This window comes from Cynocephalus volans, chromosome 1, assembly GCF_027409185.1.
Source record: "Cynocephalus volans isolate mCynVol1 chromosome 1, mCynVol1.pri, whole genome shotgun sequence".
Taxonomy (NCBI): domain Eukaryota; kingdom Metazoa; phylum Chordata; class Mammalia; order Dermoptera; family Cynocephalidae; genus Cynocephalus; species Cynocephalus volans.
In genome coordinates, this window is record NC_084460.1 from 132,613,152 (window position 1) to 132,631,485 (window position 18,334).

General features: G+C 46.0%; 1 protein-coding gene across 1 annotated transcript; it reads right to left on the bottom strand.

Moving 5' to 3' along the window:
- Positions 1-2,856: 2,856 nt before the first annotated feature.
- TAGLN3 (transgelin 3) lies at positions 2,857-16,857 on the bottom strand. The gene is made up of 4 exons (XM_063074902.1): positions 16,678-16,857; positions 15,317-15,491; positions 4,373-4,475; positions 2,857-2,998 (listed from the first exon to the last, which is right to left on the bottom strand). Exons 1-4 carry the CDS (start codon positions 16,855-16,857, stop codon positions 2,857-2,859), a joined length of 600 nt encoding a protein of 199 aa, XP_062930972.1.
- Between the last annotated feature and the right edge of the window lie 1,477 nt (positions 16,858-18,334).

Genomic DNA, 18,334 nt, shown 5'->3' on the forward strand with positions numbered 1-18,334 from the left:
GGTGTTACAACACTATGCTCTAACCAACTGAGCTAACTGGCAAGCCCTTCTTTAAAAAAAATTCTGGGAAAGTCTCAGTATTACCTCTTGCAATTTTCCTTTCACTACACTGATTTTTTCCTCTTCTGAGATTCCAATTATATGATTGTTGACTCATACTATTTAACATTTCTTTGTATTTACCATCTATTAATGGATTATTGCTTCATGTTTCCAGTATTTTCCCTTATCATTTTTAGTATATTTATTAGGGTAACTTTAAATGATTCTTCGTCTGGTCCATGACGACCATGTTTACACCCATCAAAGGTCTTCAGTTGCTGCTTGTGAGCTCATATTTCCCCTACTAACTTGACTGCAAATGCCAAGTGAGAAAAGAGGAAAAAATTTCAGGCTCTAGCTTGGATCCCTTCTAGTGACTTTTGGGAGCTGAAAATATATTGAGGCCGACATTCTTTGAAATCACAAACTGGCTTTAAAAAAAAAAAAAAAAGGGCCGGCCCGTGGCTCACTCAGGAGAGTGCGGTGCTGATAACACCAAGGCCATGGGTTCAGATCCTACAGATCCTACGTAGGGATGGCCGGTTGACTCACTGGCTGAGCGTGGTGCTGACAACACCAAGACAAGGGTTGAGATCCCCTTAATGGTCATCTTTAAAAAAAAAAAGAAATTACAAACTGGGCTCTCTCATTCTCTGTTTGTTATCTCCTACCCTCATTCCCACTACTCAGGGTAAACCTCTTCCCTAGGGCCTCAAAATTTTCTAGGTTGCAGTTATCAGAGAGGGGTGAAGGGTGGAGCCTGATTGGGTAGGTGGGATGGTGTTGGGAAGACGTGCTGACAAATCTGCCAGTGTTCTTGCTACCTCTTCCTTGCTTTCGCTGGACTCTAGAGCTGCCCTGGATTTGGTGGGTGGCTTCCTGCTGGCTCTGAGCTGATTGTGCTGTTTTCCTGTCTTTGTGTCTCTTGTAGAGCAGTGGACGAGCCAGGACAATGTGGGAAACAGAACAGGTCTGGCCTGAATGCTCTCTTCCAACCTGTTCCCTCCCAACCTGTTCCCTCCCCAGTGAGGGCCATTTCCCAAGCCCCTACCCCCAATCCCAAACAGGGACCTAAACACCTTCTATCCCTCCAGGAATTTCCTCCCAGTTTTGTTTCACTCTTTGGGATCTGTCAACTTCCTTCTCTAACTTTTGTGGCAACTCCCTAAGATTTGAGGAAAGAATTTGGCTGCCATGTTTGGGTGACATCTTTCCAGGAATGGACAATTCACCAGCAGCTGTCAAAGAGTCACTGGGTCTGCTAAAAGGATACCTTAACCCATTTAGGTGACCCACAGGCCAATTTCCTTCAGCAAAATCTTCCCCCCACCCCGTTTTTTTTTTTTTTTTTTTAACATTAAACAAGTTTTAACATTCAAATTTTTTAACATCTAAAAATCTTATGCTGAGTCCTAATATGTAAAATACATAAGAGCATAGTTGTTCTGGTTAAAGTAGGAGTGGGGACCCAGGATTCTGCCTTCTCAGCAGCACTGCCCCCATAGGGATCCTGTAGAAACCTCTAGGGAAGCCTAGAACTACAGAGAACACAGTCTAAAAAACTACTACCCAAACATTAGAGTGTGACAATGTCTATACTTTCATTTATTTTACCTTTTTCTGTTAATTAATGATTTATTATATAAATGAAAACCTTTTTTTTTTTTTTGGTGGTTGGCTAGTGTGGGGATTCGAACCCTTGACCTTGGTATTATCAGAACCATGCTCTAACGAGGTAAGCTAACAGGCCAGCCCTAAGACCTTACTTACCCTCTTAGTTTTTCTATCCATGAAAAAAGTCTTGGAAACCTATCCATCTTAGGCAGATCTCAAGTTTAGACAATATTTAACTAAGAGTTTTAGGGGTTTAGATCCTAGAAATGACTTTAGGAGAGCAAGCTACAAGGCCTGTAACTCTGGGCTGATGAAAAAAACTGTATGAATACCCAAGGTCTGGCCTGTAGGAGAGAGATTAATGCTAAAGAAGTGAAAACTGCTCATTCACTCAGCCATCTATCCACCCATCAGTCAATAAAACCATCTATCTATCCATCCATTAGATATTCCCCGGGCACCTGTACAAGAGCTCCTTAAAAGAACTGTTGCTGGCAAAGAGCAATATATAGGGGGAAAAAAAAAAAGAACTGGTGCTTTGTCTTGCTCATTCCTGTGTCCTCCACAGGTTTGGCGTAATATGCACAAAGGTGGTACTCAAAAAAATAACGTGGGGTCAAAAACTTTCTTTTTGAACTCATGGCTTTAGGCTCTCTGAGTGGGCAAAAATATTTCTAAATTTTCTAGTGCAATTGCCACGATAAACATTATGAACTCTTGCAAGAGCTTCCTCGTAGCTAACCTGTATTTCTACAGCTACAGCTTAAGCTTAATTCCATTGTACTGGCCTCTTGAATGAAAGCGAAACCAGCCCAGCCTGCCAAATCCTTAAGACAAAGAATAAACTTTACACTTTAAGACACAAGACTAATTTGTTTATTAGGTGTGTTCTGTAAGGCAAGGAAGGGAATTTTTGGCAAATAAATAAATAAATAAATAAATAATCAAATAAACGAAGACTTTAGGGCAAAGAAGGAGCTCAGGAAGAGGAAGCGGAGTCTTTGCATAGTTCTAAATGAACAGAAGGTGGCAGCAGTAGGCAACATGGATTCTCAGCAGAAAGGCAGCACTTGCAAAAACCAGGGACAGGAGGCTTTGAGAAAGAGGAGAAGGTCAGAAGGTGACTAACTATTTCTTTTTCACAGAGACCTTGGTGCAGAGCGTCCGTCCTCTCTGCCAGGGGCAGGCGCGTGCGGCATCTCACATGATCTGCCTGGGCATCCCGTACCCGGTCATGCCCGCCTGGGAGGCTCCCTTGTTGCTGCCCATTTGCAGGCCGATTACGTTCTGTCCCTGGCGAAGCTGCTCCTCTGAAAATCCTCTCCGATTCTGCTGGGCTTTCCTGCACAGGGGGAGCGAGATGAAATAACGTCACTATGGCAGTTTTCAAACCCTTTCCAAGAGTTGCAGGTGGACAGGCTCTACTAGGGGTCACCAAATAGAACAGCATGCCCTACCTAGAGCTATGGCCCTACCAGGAGGCATGAGCTCCGCCTTTTAGAAGCCCAACTGTTTTCCAGAATTTCCAGCAAAGAAGACAGCAGATTCAGTGTCAGCCTCTCAGGGAACTCACTCCCAGCTTTCTTCCTTTCTTCCTCTCACTTCTTCCACCACTTTTTTTTTTGGCAGCTGGCCAGTATGGGGATCCCAACCCTTGACCTTGGTGTTATAACTAACCCTTCTGCCTCCTCCACTTTAGGCCATCTCTGTAGGCCATCTGTAGCTTCTCACCCTCTCTCTCACAGCTACCTCAGAGCCTTATGAAAATTAAAGTCAGCTCTTCTTACAAAGCATGTCATTAATCCCATTCTACCCCTCCCTATAAAGGGCCAACAATTAATGCTCCATTTTAGACCTGCAGGACCTAAGAATTAATGAGAGGAAATTTTTTACTCTAGATCAGAGGTCGGCAAACTTTGGTAAAAAGCCAGATAGTAAATAATTCTGGTTTTGCAGCCATATAGACCATGGTAGGTCACTAATAATGCTGGGACTAAAACCAGGGTTTCAACTGGCCAGTATCTAGGATGTTCTCAGACCAAGTTCAATTAAAATGACACAACCTGGTACCTTTTTCATAACTGTCACGGAGAAAAGGGGATCAGGAAAATGAATAATCAATTATCTGCTACAAGGTGCTCTTTTCTTTTCATCTACCACCACAAAAACACTTTAGGAAAAGGCCCTTTACTGAGATAACCACATAATTTATCACAACTTATCATCCAGACTAGGACACTTTTGAGAGTGCAAGAGGGTGCTATTAATAAATACACTGGGAAACAGGTATCAGCCAGGACTGTGGCAGGCAAACAGGACATATTGACCCTTCATTAAGTGCAAAAAGATAAAAAGAGGGGAAGGGAAGGAGAAGGGAAGGGAGGCTCAGGGATACTTGGATCATAATAAGACCAAGTTCAGACATCAAGCTGCCTCTGAGAGAGGCCATGTAGTGCTGCTGAGCCTCAGGAGAAAGGGAAGCTGGGCAGATCGGAGGATCCAGGTGTTGAGTAAGACAGGTCCAGCTATTTCTGCCCTGGTAGGATGTTGGCCTGAATGGCAGCATGGGTCTTTCCTGAGGGACTCAGTCGTAGGGCAGGAATGCTTGTTCCTAGGGACTTTGTATACAAACAGCCTCTGGAGAGCTCCAAGGCTTCAGATCCTCTCTCTGTTTAAAATCATCCTCAGCTCCATGAGGCAGGGAAGGGACTTTTACCTGTGAAACCAGGATGGCTCTCCCCGGTAGCAGCCATCATCCTTGGTGACTGCAACGCTGCCTAGAGCCATCAGGGTCCTCTGCACGGCTGCCATGTCCTTCCCTGGAAGCCAACCAAGAGATTAAAGCCAAGCGTGCATCAGGAACCAAGGAATTCTGGGAGGATACAGTTGGACACTCACAAGGGAAGTTCTGAGAGGAGGCTGTGTATGACCACGTTCAAGGGGGACATGCTATCAAACACTTCCCAAAGTGGCCCTAAGGCAGCCATACCCAAACTTCTCTGAAAGGGACAAAAGATAACCTGGCTACTTATTCTCTGTGTGGTACGTACCAGAGACACCCAGTTTCTAATCCATTCATAGTTGCAGTGCGAATAAAACATTCCAAACACTTGGCAGCTCAGATACAGGTAGGTCCCTTCCTTAAGCAGAGGACCTTGCCTTGGTGGGTTCTGCAAGCTGTGGTAAGGGGGGTCGTGTAGGTGGGCTGACATAGTGGTCTGTAGAAAAGGATTCTCCTTAGGACTAGAAAGGGCAAAGGAAACTGGAGAGAAGTTGGCTGGTTGGAATAATTCTGTGCCAAACCTCAGGTGGCTTCTCTCTTTTATTTTATCTGGGTTAGAAGGGTCTAAAATCATTCATGTGCATCAAATTGAGTATCCACTTGGCTCTTTGGGCTGATGCCTGACGAATAAAGAACAGCAAATCAACACAGAAAGCACGCATGTGACACAAATGATAGGCCCTTTGTTTTGTGCTGCCTGAAAGGAGCTAAATGGAGACAATAAATAACTAGCTGGTGTGGCAGAAAGACGAGAGCAAGGGAGAGAGGTGTGTGGGTGGCCCCTGCACATGGGGTGGGGGGTGCTGTGCCTGAGGAGCCCGGGGACCCTAGCCCATGAGAAGGCAACTGGGCCCTGCAAGGCAGCCTGCTCGTCCCATCCTTCCTCCTTTCCTCCCTTCCAGGTGACTGGCGTGTCCTGGACTGGGAAGGATACTACTATGTGTCCTGGACTGGGAAGGATACTACTATGTGGGAAGGACACTACTATGTGGGTAGCCTGCAATTTAGAACCAGATCAAAAGCCCACACAAGTCACCAGTGTGGAGTGCAAAAGCACAAAGGCAGAGGTTAAAAGGAAAGGCAGAATTCAGCCTGGTGGGGAGCTGTGGAAGTTAAGGGAAAATAGTAAAAGGCTCTCTTTAGACGGGGTGGGCCATCTGCGGTTTCTCCGGTCTGGCCGCTGCTGCTCAGTCACAGGGGAATACAGAATTACAGAAGAAAGGCAGATGGAAAGTGAGAATGGAGTAAGAACTGTAATAAAATAAACAATTAAGGCTTTCAGAGGAAGTCCTGTTCAGGATGTGCATTTATTCAAAGAGGAGAGTGAGTGCACCTCTCTCCTCTGCCCGCACCTGCCTCGCTAACCACAGGGTGATCGCCTGGACCCTGAGGCCCACTGAGACTGGTTGATGAACACAGGGATGAAATGCTCTCAGTGGAAAGTCCCCCGATTCCAGGAACAGCTGGGGTGGTGGAGAATGGAGTTTCTGGGCAGCAGATGGAAGGGGAGGACATAAGGAATACTAAGAATTAAAAGAGAGGAAACACAGGAACGGCTGTTACAGTGCCACTGGTCTTCCACAGATAAAAAGCGTTTTTGTAATTGTCACTGCAGTACTGATGTTCTGAAGGATCATTCTAGAGAGAGATATGGAGAGGGTTTGCTCTTCAGTAGCGAGCCATTAAGAGAACCTAGAGCAACGATTAAGCACAGGAAGGCTTAGGTTAGGATACATCACTGACTCTGTACAAAGAGCACACAGGAAGTCTGTTTCTGGTGGTTGGAAAGAGCTGGTCTCATGTGTTCAGAACGTGGGGATGCGAAGTCCAGCAGCTTAGCCACAGGTACCACCCTGGAGTAAGGGTGAAGAAGCAGCTTTGTTAAGCCACAGAACCAGCCTCCTCAAGTAGCTAGCTAATTAATGTACTGCATGAGCCCAGGAAGGACAGAAGCGCAGGCAAGGGTAAGATACCAGGAACTTGGAACTATCAGTACAACCTGACCTTCCTCCCAGGAGAGTGGAAAAGGAAGTGATTGTGGGGCAGAAGAAGCTGGAGAGGAACAAATGGGAAATTTTTTCCTTAACAAAGGTCCCAAGGTAGGGCCGGCCAGTTAACTCAGAGCATAGTGTTAATAACACCAAGGTCAAGGGTTCTGATTCCCATACTGGCCAGCAGTAAAAACAAAAAAAATTTTGAAATGAAGAAAGAAAGGTCCCAAGGCAAGAGATTTAATATAAATTATAGGCTAGACGCTTTATTATGTATGGTCTCAACCCCATGGAATGGAGATTACTCCTACCCATGTACAGATGGGAAAACTAACTCAGGGAGGTTAATAACATGCCGAGTCACCCACACAGGAAACCAGAGCCCAGCTCTAGCTCAGATGGGTCTGGATGCAAAACCCACAGTCCACCACGCCACACCACCATGTCCCGTGGCACCTCCTTGCAGGCTGGATGGGGAAGCATGTCCCTCAGCAGGAGCCAGTGATGGGGATGATCTGAAGGGGCTGCAGTGGCTTCAGCGCCAGGCCAGAGGGAATGCACCAGGAGGGGTGGGGGTGGGGGTGGATACAGTACTTAAAAACTTTGCGTGTTTTTGTCTGGAATAATTTCTCCACATCTTCACCCAAATAAGATTTTTTTAATTATTATTTTATTTTATTTTATTTTTTTAAAGATGACCGGTAAGGGGATCTTAACCCTTGACTTGGTGTTGTCAGCACCATGCTCACCCAGTGAGCAAACCGGCCATCCCTATGTGGGATCCAAACCCATGGCCTTGGTGTTATCAGCCCCGCACTCTCCCAAGTGAGCCACAGGCTGACCCCCAAATAAGATTAAAACAACAAAAAGCAGTTGGAACCTCCCTACCATTGTGCTGACCAAGTTCATTACTGTCAAGATTCTAAATAATGTTATAACCAGAAATCTGCATTCTGTAACCAGTTCATGTCTAGCTCATTTTCTTGTCATGTCTAGTGTGTTTTCTAACAGAGGTTCCTTGTGAAGATTCCAGCACTCAGGCTGACAAGATTCCAGCCTCACCTCTCTTGCCAGTTCAGAAGCCCAGATTAAGTACTACTGGCTGGAAGTCATGTGGAAGGAATTGGGGCCACTTGTGGATGCTGATTTCTGTAACTGGGGGTCAAATTTAAATGCATAAAGGAGTAGGGAGATTAACGAAGATCTGTGAAGTGTACCGAGTATAAAATAACCAAAGCCAACTGTTTGTACCACAACCAAGTATAACATCCACCTAGTTACAAAGCCTTCAAAATTGTACAAGTATAAAAAACAGCCATACACAGTCTGCTTCAGAGCAAGGTTTCCCAAGCTTCTCAGCTCATTTATGGGAGCTGGGTGGTAGAGGGGCATCTCTTTAAAAATATAAATTTTGAGGTCTTTCCCTGAAAGACCAATTTGACAAGTCTTGGGAGTCTGTAATTTTAATAAGCTCCCTTAGGTGATTCGTATCATCAGGCAAATTTGAGAAACATGGGTTTCTTCCAGTCTCCATGGGAGACTTCCAGACTAAAATGATCATTAGAATTACTTGAGGATCTTGAGGGAGGGGGAAAAGGAGGAATTGGTAAAGGGACATGAAAACCAACTACATTGTATATTGATACATTTAAAAAATAAAAAAAAATGAAGTGTCCTAAAAGTAAATAGGAATATCATCTGAAGTAAATGAGATTGAAATACAGGAAATTCCAGCAGCCAGTTTGTAAGTATTCTCTTTTAAGAGCTCCTTCAGGGACAACTCAATGAGGAATTTGTCTGTGAATATGAAGGTTCATTGCTAATGTGCACAAAAAAGTTAATAATGCCATTGTTACAACTTTGATCTGAGTAAAGGTAAAATGCTTGATTTTATTACTGAAAGAGTGTAATCAGTAGACATAGCTCTGTACAGACATTTTGTGCTGTCTCTCCTGCTTGTACCATCTTATGTGAGAGAAAAGGGGGAAGTGTGGTTTTTATAAACAGACACTTGGAAAAAAATGGCCTATGCAAACGATGTAATTTATAGCAACACTGGAATATGTGTCCACTTCAATGTGGACTGATTAAAATTATCATAAGAATTGAAAAGAAAAATTACTTGAGGATCTTAAATTTTCAGATTCTGGGGCAGTCTTCTGAGATGATTCTGATGCAGCCAGATGGACAGGCAAGCACTGCTCTTTGGTTTTCAATTTTTAGAAAATCACAATGTCTGGCATGTAGTAAGCACTAAGTAGTATTTGTTAAGCAATAACTCCTTCCTTCAGCGATATTTTCCACAAAGTCAGAGAGTAACACTGGTCATTAGAAGGGCTCTGATCCAAATTGGGAGTCAGCCCAGATCTCAGGCAGCTTGGAACTGCTTTGCTCCCTGAAAGCCACCCCAGGATACTTCACTGGATACATGGGGCTCTTCAAGTCAGCTTGAAAACCACTGCAAAAGGCCATTCTTCCCCAAGCAAAGAAGAGCGGTTCTAAATGAGAGACCGACCAGGTGTTGGAAATTTTCTGGATGCAGGGATAACAAAAATGAGACCAAGTTGTGGTGGTGATCTAAGAACAGACCACTGACCATAAGAAAGAAGTGACACATGAAAGAGGAGGAGCCCGATTTATACTGACAGCTCAGAATTTTAATTGGGCTACCTGGACTCTTCTAGCCCTCTATCATGGGAGGAAGCCAACATTAGACTTGAAGTTTTAGAAAAGCGCTGGTGGAATCTGAAAAGGCTACATACTGCATGATTTCAACTTTATAACATTCTGAAAAAGGCAAAACTATGGAGACAGGGAAAAGATCAGTGCTAAGGGTTGGGGGCGGGAAGGGATGAATAGGCAGAGCACAGAGGACTTTGATAGCAGTGAAAATCCTCTGATACAATAATGTTAGACACGTGTCATTATACATTTATTTAAACCCATAGAATGTACAACAAGAGTGAACGCTAATGTAAACTATGTATTTTGGGTGATCATGATGTATCAATGTAGGTTTATCAATTGTAACAAATGTACCACTCCAGTAGGGGATATTGATAATGGGGAAGGCTATGCATGTGTGGGGACAGAGGGCATATGGGAAGGATCTGCATCCCTTCCTCTCAATTTTGCTGATAACCTAAAATTACTTTCAAAACAACAACAGAAAAGAGCTGGTGACATGGTAGACTTCTCTCTCCCCTGGCAAGCCTTTTCAGAGAGGGTCTCAGTTAGCAACTGACACTTTTACTTGACAATAGAGTGTTCCCTGTTTCTTACATTATTACAAAGTAATGTTACCCCAAGTGTGGTCCTGCACCCCAAACTACCAAGTTATAATCTTTGGGGAGTGGGGCTAGGGGTTCTGCATTATAAGGACTCAACCTTACAGGGGATTCTTAATTTGAATGTTAAATGGTAATGGTAAAATTTGAATGTTATTGCCATAAAGATACTTCAACAAGGGTTTTGCTCTCTTACCTTTTTCTGTTACTTCTGAGATCTTATGCAAGTCTTTGGTAAGATACCATAAATGAGAAGGATAAAGAGAAAGAAAAAAGGCAAGAGGAAGTCATTTGGTTGGGTAACGTCAAGTTGGACACTCTATTTCAACTTTTAATACTAAAAGTGAGTCTTAACAAAATTCTTTGTTTCAGAGCTATTCTTGTTTTATGTTAGTCTTAACTCAGCCTTGCAGCTCTTGGAATACTGGCTTTTTTCATCTTTCTGGGACTTACAGAGAAAGCAAGCAGTGGAAGAAGACACTATTTCTTATTTTCCTGAATAATAACTGAACCACAGCCCCCAATTCTCCACTCAAGGTAAAGAAAATACTGCAGTAGTCAAGAGCGAAGTGTCAGAGGGTAGACTGGGTTTGCTCTGTGGGTTTATGAATTTTTTGTTGCTTGCCTCCCTGACCTGAGGAAGGAGAAACTCTGTAGGACAGCGGTTCTCAGTGTGGGGCTCCCAGACCAGCGGAGTCAGCATCACCTGCAAACCAGTGAGGAATGTGAATGCCTGGGCCTCACTCCAGACAATACCTCAGAAACTCTGGAGTTGGGACCCTGCAATCTGTGGTTTAATTGAGCCTCCCAGGTGATTCTGATGCATGCTGGAGTTTGAGAACCATTGTGAAAGGAAAAACCTACCAAATACAATTGTCGGCAGCACTTGGAGTAAATGAAGTGACAGCTGCTCTCATAAGAATGGAGGCTTCAAGTAGCAGCAGCTGTGATGTTTCAAGTCATTACAGGTACCTTACAATATCCCCAAATAGCTCTCAAACTGGGTGAAAAGTCTCTTCCGCTCTTGCTGTTGAGGAATGACACATATAGTAACATGTCCCCAGAGGATCTATTTGGGCCTTCCAGGCACTCCCCTTCCTATGTAAACCACACCTAACTCCTGGTCGTCAGAGGGGAACAGGCATGAAAAAAAAGTGTGCCCAGGATCCTCATTAGTAGGACTGCTGAGAAGAGTAATCAGATCGACTGATCTGAGTCTGGTCTGCTCTGACATTCTAGAAATTCTGCATGTCTAATATTCGCCAAGCGGTTATACAAATAAACCGAAAAGGTCAGCTGCTGATGGATGAATAGTAGAGGAAGAGAAACCAACATTTATTAGGTGTCTGGTAGCCAGGCACTATGCTAGGCATTTTACACATTTAATCCTTACAAGATCTCTACAACGGTTCTTGTAAGGATTAGAACTGTTTACAGAGAAAGGAACTGAGGCTCTTAAGGTCACACAGCTAGGATGTAGCTAAAGACAGGGTTTCACTCATCTACCTGACTCCAAAACTCATGCTCTTTCCACTCTATCAGGGTCTTCTGGGTGTGGAATTGGCAAAGCAATGTATTCTGAGGAAAGAGATCAGGAGAGTAGTGACCACAGAGGGGAATAAATTCAATAAAATGACCCCTAACGCTGGCCCCTCTGTGTTAGAGAATGGCCAGTGGAGGCTCCACAGATGGCAGAAAAGGCAAAGGTCATCCAGGAAACCGCATCAGCTCCTGTGTGTGGCCATGAACAAAGTCCATCTGTTCCAGGACAGATGTGTGCCTGGCTAGCCTTGCTCCTTGCCCCGTTTTCTATTACTCTTAGAAAGGACAGACCAATGACAAGAATAATTTCCACACTGCCAACACTACTTTCCCCCTACTACTGCCAGGCACCATGCTAAGCACTTCTAATGCGTTATCTCATTTACTGTCCTTAGCAACCTTGTGAAAGAGGTACTATTGTCTCCATTTTACAGCTAAGAAAATCAAGGCTTAGAGAAGTGAACTGACAAGTGGTGGAGCAGAGGTTTGAACCAGGCAGTCTAATATCTGACTCAGGAGCCTACACTCCACTGTAATACCTTCCAGGACAAACATTCATTGTAGTCTTTCTGTCCAGATAGTAGACAAGCACACTTGTCCTCGTGTGTTCTGTCTCTCTTACACACACATCTCCCCTTCTCGCTTTCTTTCTCCCTCCCTCCTTTCTGTCCACAGAAAAGAGGCTGAAGTCTTACCTACAGTGTAATCTCCTCGGAGTCATGGACAGCTCAGAGGGCCCCACCCCTCCTCTCCTTTCCAGGCACCCACGGTGAATTTGAAAGTAACTGCCAGACCATTCACCTTCTCTCATCCAAGATAAAGACTGCCCCAGTCCCCTTTCATTCCTCTAAGTTGCCCTCACTTCTTTCCCATCACTGAAAGGAACTGAGCACTCCAGCTTCCCCCCAGGGGAACTTCAGTAGCTTTGTCTACAACGTTCTGTTCTTGTGATTGGGTTGTTTTCTGAACCATTCAACCTTGGGTTCCTTTTTAAAGCCCTTAATCTTGTATTCTGATTGTCCTGAGTCCATTCAAAACATTTCATCTAAAAGGGGTTTAAGTGGGTACATCTGGGGTCTCTGCTTGTATAAATAATTGAAGCCTAAACGAGAAGGCATCGGGCAGCCTGGGCTCCTGCAGCTTTACTAGTCTGCAACCTTAATAGCAGCATGGAGAGTCACTGAGTAGCAGTGGGCAAGCAGGGCCCTGCTGGGGGTGAAGACCCTGAGCCAGGGAGATGGGACTGAAAGCTGTCGAGCATGAAATGCTTGCAGAGAAGGAGAAATACTCACACAAGGAGAGCTGGATGCACAGCAGCCACAGCCACCACAACCACAGTGCGGAGAATTAGCAATTAATGGGAGTAAACTGAAATGTGAGGACAACATTGAAACCACAGCTGGGGTATAGAATAGTAGGGAGAATGTGGGACTAAGCAAAGCAACGGCAAGCCCAATAGCTGTGTATACAAACATGTACACCTTCACGGACACATAAACACATACCCACCCTGCCCTGCTTTCACTCCAGCTTACTCATCCCAAAACTCACAAGCAACACCCACCTTTCGCAGAAAGGACCCCAGCCCTGCTGGCTTGGCCCATGCGCCCAGCCCCCAGCCCACAGCCCGGGTACTTCCCTTCTTCCACCCCTCCCCCTTTTCTGGGTTTTTCCACCTCATGCTCCATGGTATGGTAACCAGATGTGGCCTGAGCTTCAGACACTAATCTTGGGGAATATCTAATATCCCCTCCAACTCATGATGAATCTCCCTGAACCTCAGTTTTCTTTCCATGGAGGGGACCACCAGGTCCTGGGGCCTCTAGGGCTATTTGGAAACTCCTGAGCATCCTCTTTTCCTATTGCCAGCTCTCCTGCTCAACTCTACCTCTTGCATGACCTACCTGTAGTCCTTCCTGCTACCAGTCAGACCCAGCATGCTTGGAGGAGATCTCTTTCCTTATTTCCTATCTTCTGACCTGGGTTTGGGACCCTCAGTGTCTGTCTTGTTCCCCGTTTCTAGGAGCATTATCCTGCCCTGGAGCTGACCTGTCTGCTGTCCTATCTCAGGCTACTGCAGTCACACTCACCCCTGCTAGCCTTCCTCTTCCTTAGGAGGGATCTAACACACAGGACCGGGGCAGGTGGTGTAGACCTCTGCTACTCTGTTCATCAGAAGCCATTGCTCCCTACACCCCTCCCACTTGCTGCAAGTACTTCTAGGAGTAGATTTCACCTTCATGGTCTTTGGAAAAGGAAGAAGGGCAGGTAAAACACCCTCAGAAACATAAAGACAGGAATGCTTCCTTGGGATCCCCACCTGCCACAGACCTCCCAGTTTCTTCCTCCTCCTCCGTACTTCCTGCATCTGGGGGGCCTCACCAGGGTCCCTTCCATTCACACTAACTCCCCGATCCTCTGTCCCACACATCCCGGAGTTGTCCTCCTCCTGCTCCTCCTCCTCCTCCTCCTCTCCACCCTCTTCAGCTATCACTGTTATGACTCAACAGCACACGCATGGTGTACGTGAAGAAAACTAAGCCTCGGCTGAAGAACAGCCTGGCAGCCTCGTTAAAGCCCTTTTCTTTGGCATCAGAGAGCCTGGGTTTGGTCCTACCTGTGCCAATTACTAACTATCTGATGGACTCAAGTAACCACAGGCAAGCTTCAGTTTCATCGTCTGTGAATGGAGAAATTAAAAACACCTCATAGGATTGTTAGGAGAATTGATTGGCATTATGCAGTAAAGCACTCATACAATGCCTACTGCACAGGAAATGTCAATAAGTAGTAGCTATCTTGATTAGCTGGGGAAAAGCATAGTTTTGATCCAGGAAGCAGGGATCAAGTCTCAACTATGACAATAGATGGGGATTTGGAGGCAAGCGTCCATGAAGTCCAATGGCCTGTATCTGAGTTACTAAGCAATGGCAAAACACAAGGTAAAGTCCTTGGCATCTTAGGATTTTAACTACTCATTTATGGGGGAAATATAAAATGCCAGCTCTCTGCCTGACACAGAGATTTAAGGAGGTAATTGTGAGGATTAAGGAAGTAATTGTTTCTTTATAAGTTGTTTAGTAGAATGGTCCTCTACTAGAAATCTATTTCAACCACCATCTGAATACCCCTTAAAACACCATGTCTTGATCAGAGGAAAGTTACCCCATTCTCACTGTCAGCAGAGCCAATTGGGTTACTGCCCTGGGGGGTCCTACTGGTTGGGCTCTTATGACAGCCAGTGACCATGACATGTGAGAGTCAATCAGCAGTCCTGGGTGGACTAGGCTGAGTCTCTCAGTGCCTCAGGCAGGCCTAGTGGAGCAGGAGGAGCACAGTTGTGTGGATGGGCATTTTCTCTAAAGGGGACACTAGGCACCATGACCATAGGTCCCAAATTCTCTGGCAGTGTCTCCATTCACATCATTTTCCCCAGTAATAGTGATTGTTAAATTATGTCCAGAAATGTGATTTGATCCTTGTCAAGTCAATTCACAAATGTGAAAGAAAATCATTTGTCACACTCTCTGAGAAGAATACATATCTGGAAGGTATAGTCACCAAGTTCCCAGATAATTGTTTAATAAAAGATTGAAGTGCTGATTGTTCCTCAGATTGGATAACAAATAGCACCACACGGCTTTGTGTATCAGCCTTGCTGCTGGTGAGTCAGAAGCGCACGCTCCTTGCTTCGCTTCTCTTCTAGTAGCTATGATTTGTTATGGGGGGAGGTAACAGGAATGAAAGGCACCCATGTAACCATTTTAGCTTCCTCTCCGTTGAGGCTTCTGTTTATGCATGAGTTTGCTGAGGTCCCTTGCCCTGTCCTCAGGGTGTCCATTCCTTTAAGGAGGGCACCCCTTTTAATAGAACATCACAAAGAGAGAGGCTAACAGTGCCCCCAGGATGACACTAAGAACACCTCCCCCACACACATACACACACACACACACACACACCCGCAGGCACAGGGAAAACACTGTGAGCGTCTTCACAAAGAAGTGAGGCAAAGGGGATGGGGAGGAGAGAACAACCCTAAAGGCAGGAGGGCTGTTTACCTTCCCATAGATCCACCGTCTGAAAAATGTCAGTGGTCCTGACGCCATAGATCTCCGCAGCCTTTAGGAACTGGGAGATCTGCTCCATCTGCTTAAAAGCCATCTTTGATTCTGAGATCTTGGGAATGGGCTCTTGTCCCGGTGGGTATAAACTGTTTATCAGCTTGCACAGGACCTGACGGGTGAAGGGGAGACAGAATCATTGTTTCCCTTTGTATTTAGAGGTCTCGAATGGGAAGTGAATCCTGCCCCCACAGGGCACAGCTCATCCAGGTTTGGGTAAGAGCAAGTAATGGGACTCAGGAAGGCATGGGCTCAGGACTGTGTGGCCAGGCTCCCATACTGAACCCCAAATACCCAGACAACCACATTCCCAGGGCTGCTCCTGACTGCAGAGAGTCCTGTAGCTGGGGAGCCCCATTCCCTCCTTGCTCCTCCCTTCCTTTTTCTGGGTGACAGAAAGAATGTTTACAGATAGGGAATGATGTGAGGTGATGACGTGATTCCAGACTTTCAAAGGGAGGGATGAGTTAGTGGCTCCCAAGGGTGGGGGTGGGGGTTGTCAAATGACAGAATCTAATATTATCTCTTTTATCAAAAGGCTGATCAGAATCAGGCTTCAATAACTCATCCCATATGTGTTAATGATGTGTAAAAGAACCAAACTGGGAACCCTTTTCCCAGATACCTATAACCCAAGCCCTAGGCAACCCAACGGGAGCGTGGCATAGCCATTATGTAACAGTAAATCACAGCCTGCGGGGAAAAGATGGGCTTGTCTGAATCAGCAGAGCCTGCAGTTCTCAAACCCCCATCAACCCCCTCTAACAAGGCAGGAAGGAGTGTCTGGTCAGAACAGCAGTTATCGGGTAAGGGCTCCCTTCAGGCTCAGGAGAACCCATCCATTCAGCAGACATTGAGCACCTGCAGGGAGCATGACTCTGGGAAGAATGGAAGGTAGCTAGTGCCCCCCACCCCGCTTCCTTTGTTTTACAGTGTAACCAACCTATCCCCCTGGGGGAAGACATGGCTTCAGAAGATCTGATGAACCAGGAAGCCTGGGGAGATCACAAGGAAGTACTTATCTCTATTCTTACTGGAAAAATCAGAAGGGCCTCGAATTTACCGACAACTGAGAAGGGAGCTGTGATGCTCGGATGGGTGGAGAATCCCTTCAGAAGCTAGGGAATTGTGCAGGGAGCCCAATTCTTCCAACCCAAAAGAAATAAAGGCATTCCCATCGCCTCCCAGTGAGACACGGCTTAGCAACAGCAGCTCCTCCCAGCCTCACGATAAAAGAAAAGGCCCTGGAGGGTTTCTCTGCTCCCCACCCCAGCAACCAAGATCGCTGCCGGCCTTACCGTCCCGTCCATCAACCATTTCTGAAAATGGGCCCTGCCGGGGGGCGGATGCTCTATGTCCTCGGCGCACTGCAGGATGATCCAGTCCACCAGCTTGTTCTCCAGGTCGGCGTCATATTTCTGCTCGATCTTCTCCTGCACCTCTCGGCTTAAGCCGTAGCTCGGGCCCCTGTTAGCCATCTCTGGAAGAGAAGAGAGGACCCGCGCGGCATCCACACAATAGCAGCAGCAGCAGCAGCCCCCGGGCTCCCTGCAAACGGGGCTGGGCTGGGGCTGGGCGGCCGGGCCCCGCAGCAGCAGCGAAGCGGGCAGAAATCCGGGCGTGGTTTAAATCAAGGAGCCAATGAAGTCAATGGGGTTTCACCTACACACGGGAAAGAAAAACGCAGCCACGCGCCAGCGACTCTAGAATAAAGCCTCGGCCGGTGCAGGGGGGCTGGAACCTCCCCCGCCTCGATCCCGCCTATCCAGGACTCACGCTCAAGCCTGAACCCCCAGGCAGCAAGGGGGACGGGTGCGAGGCGTTCCCTCCCCCCTCTCAGCAGCACTTTGCAAAGGCAGAAACCTTGAGGTCGGAAAGAGCAGGCAATTAACTGGCAGGGAGGAAGCCTGCCTTGACGTTTGGTGTCTGATGCTGCCTCGCGCCTGAAAGAATGGCACCGTGATTTGATTTTCTTGTGGCTGACGAGGGTCAAACCAGGGCCGTTGCTAGGAGCCCTCCAAAAATCCAGACCGCCTGCCTCCCTCCCACTGAGAGCTTCTTTCTCAGCCGCACAATTCTTTCCCCTCCTCTGGGGAGGCGGATTGTGCACAAGGGCAGCCTGCAGCTGCACAGGGGAATGAGGGCCTGTGGGAGGGTCCATTCTGCCAATTGTCCATCTGTCAGGGGTAGCCGAACCACTTTCTTCTGCCCTAAGGAGACAGGTGTCTGGAAGGACAGGAGGGGAGGGACTGAGAGCTGCATTCATTCACTTGTTCTGCTGCCAGCCCAACTTCATCCAGAAACTTCCACTTTGGTGGGAAACTGCTGTGACTCAGTTTGACTTATTCAGGCAGGGGATATATCTATTTAACGCTATTTTTAACCAAAAGACAATAAGAGCAAATTTTATATATTAAATAAAACTCAATGCATTAAGAATTCTTGGAGTGAAAGACTTTGATAGAATATAAAGACTTCATCTGTTTATTTCAATTAAGGACCATGAAGGCACAAGTGACATAGTGTCTGTGGCATGAGCAAACAAGACCTCAAAAGAAATCATTAGATCTAAGTTGGGCTGAAATTTTTATAACAGCTAAAGGGCTTGGTAGTTTGTCCTCCTAGAGTGTAAGTCACTTGCAGGTAGAGATTGAGTCTCATTGGTGTTGTGTAGGTCTCAGGGTACTTTTCATGAGAAAAATACCCAAATATTTGTGGGGATTTTTGGTCGTTTGTTTTGTCATTTCTTCACTGAGCATATACTTATTGAGAGCTTAACAGTGTCTCTCCTGACTGGAGAGAAATAAAATATAATTCTTGCCTGTAGAACTGATTGATAAATTGAGTCAAGCACATTAGATACAGCAATTCAAGTACATGGGATGGCAATCTTTGTCCCTGTGGGATGTTGATTAGAAGCTAGCAGGAAATGACTCCTCAAATAATACATGTATT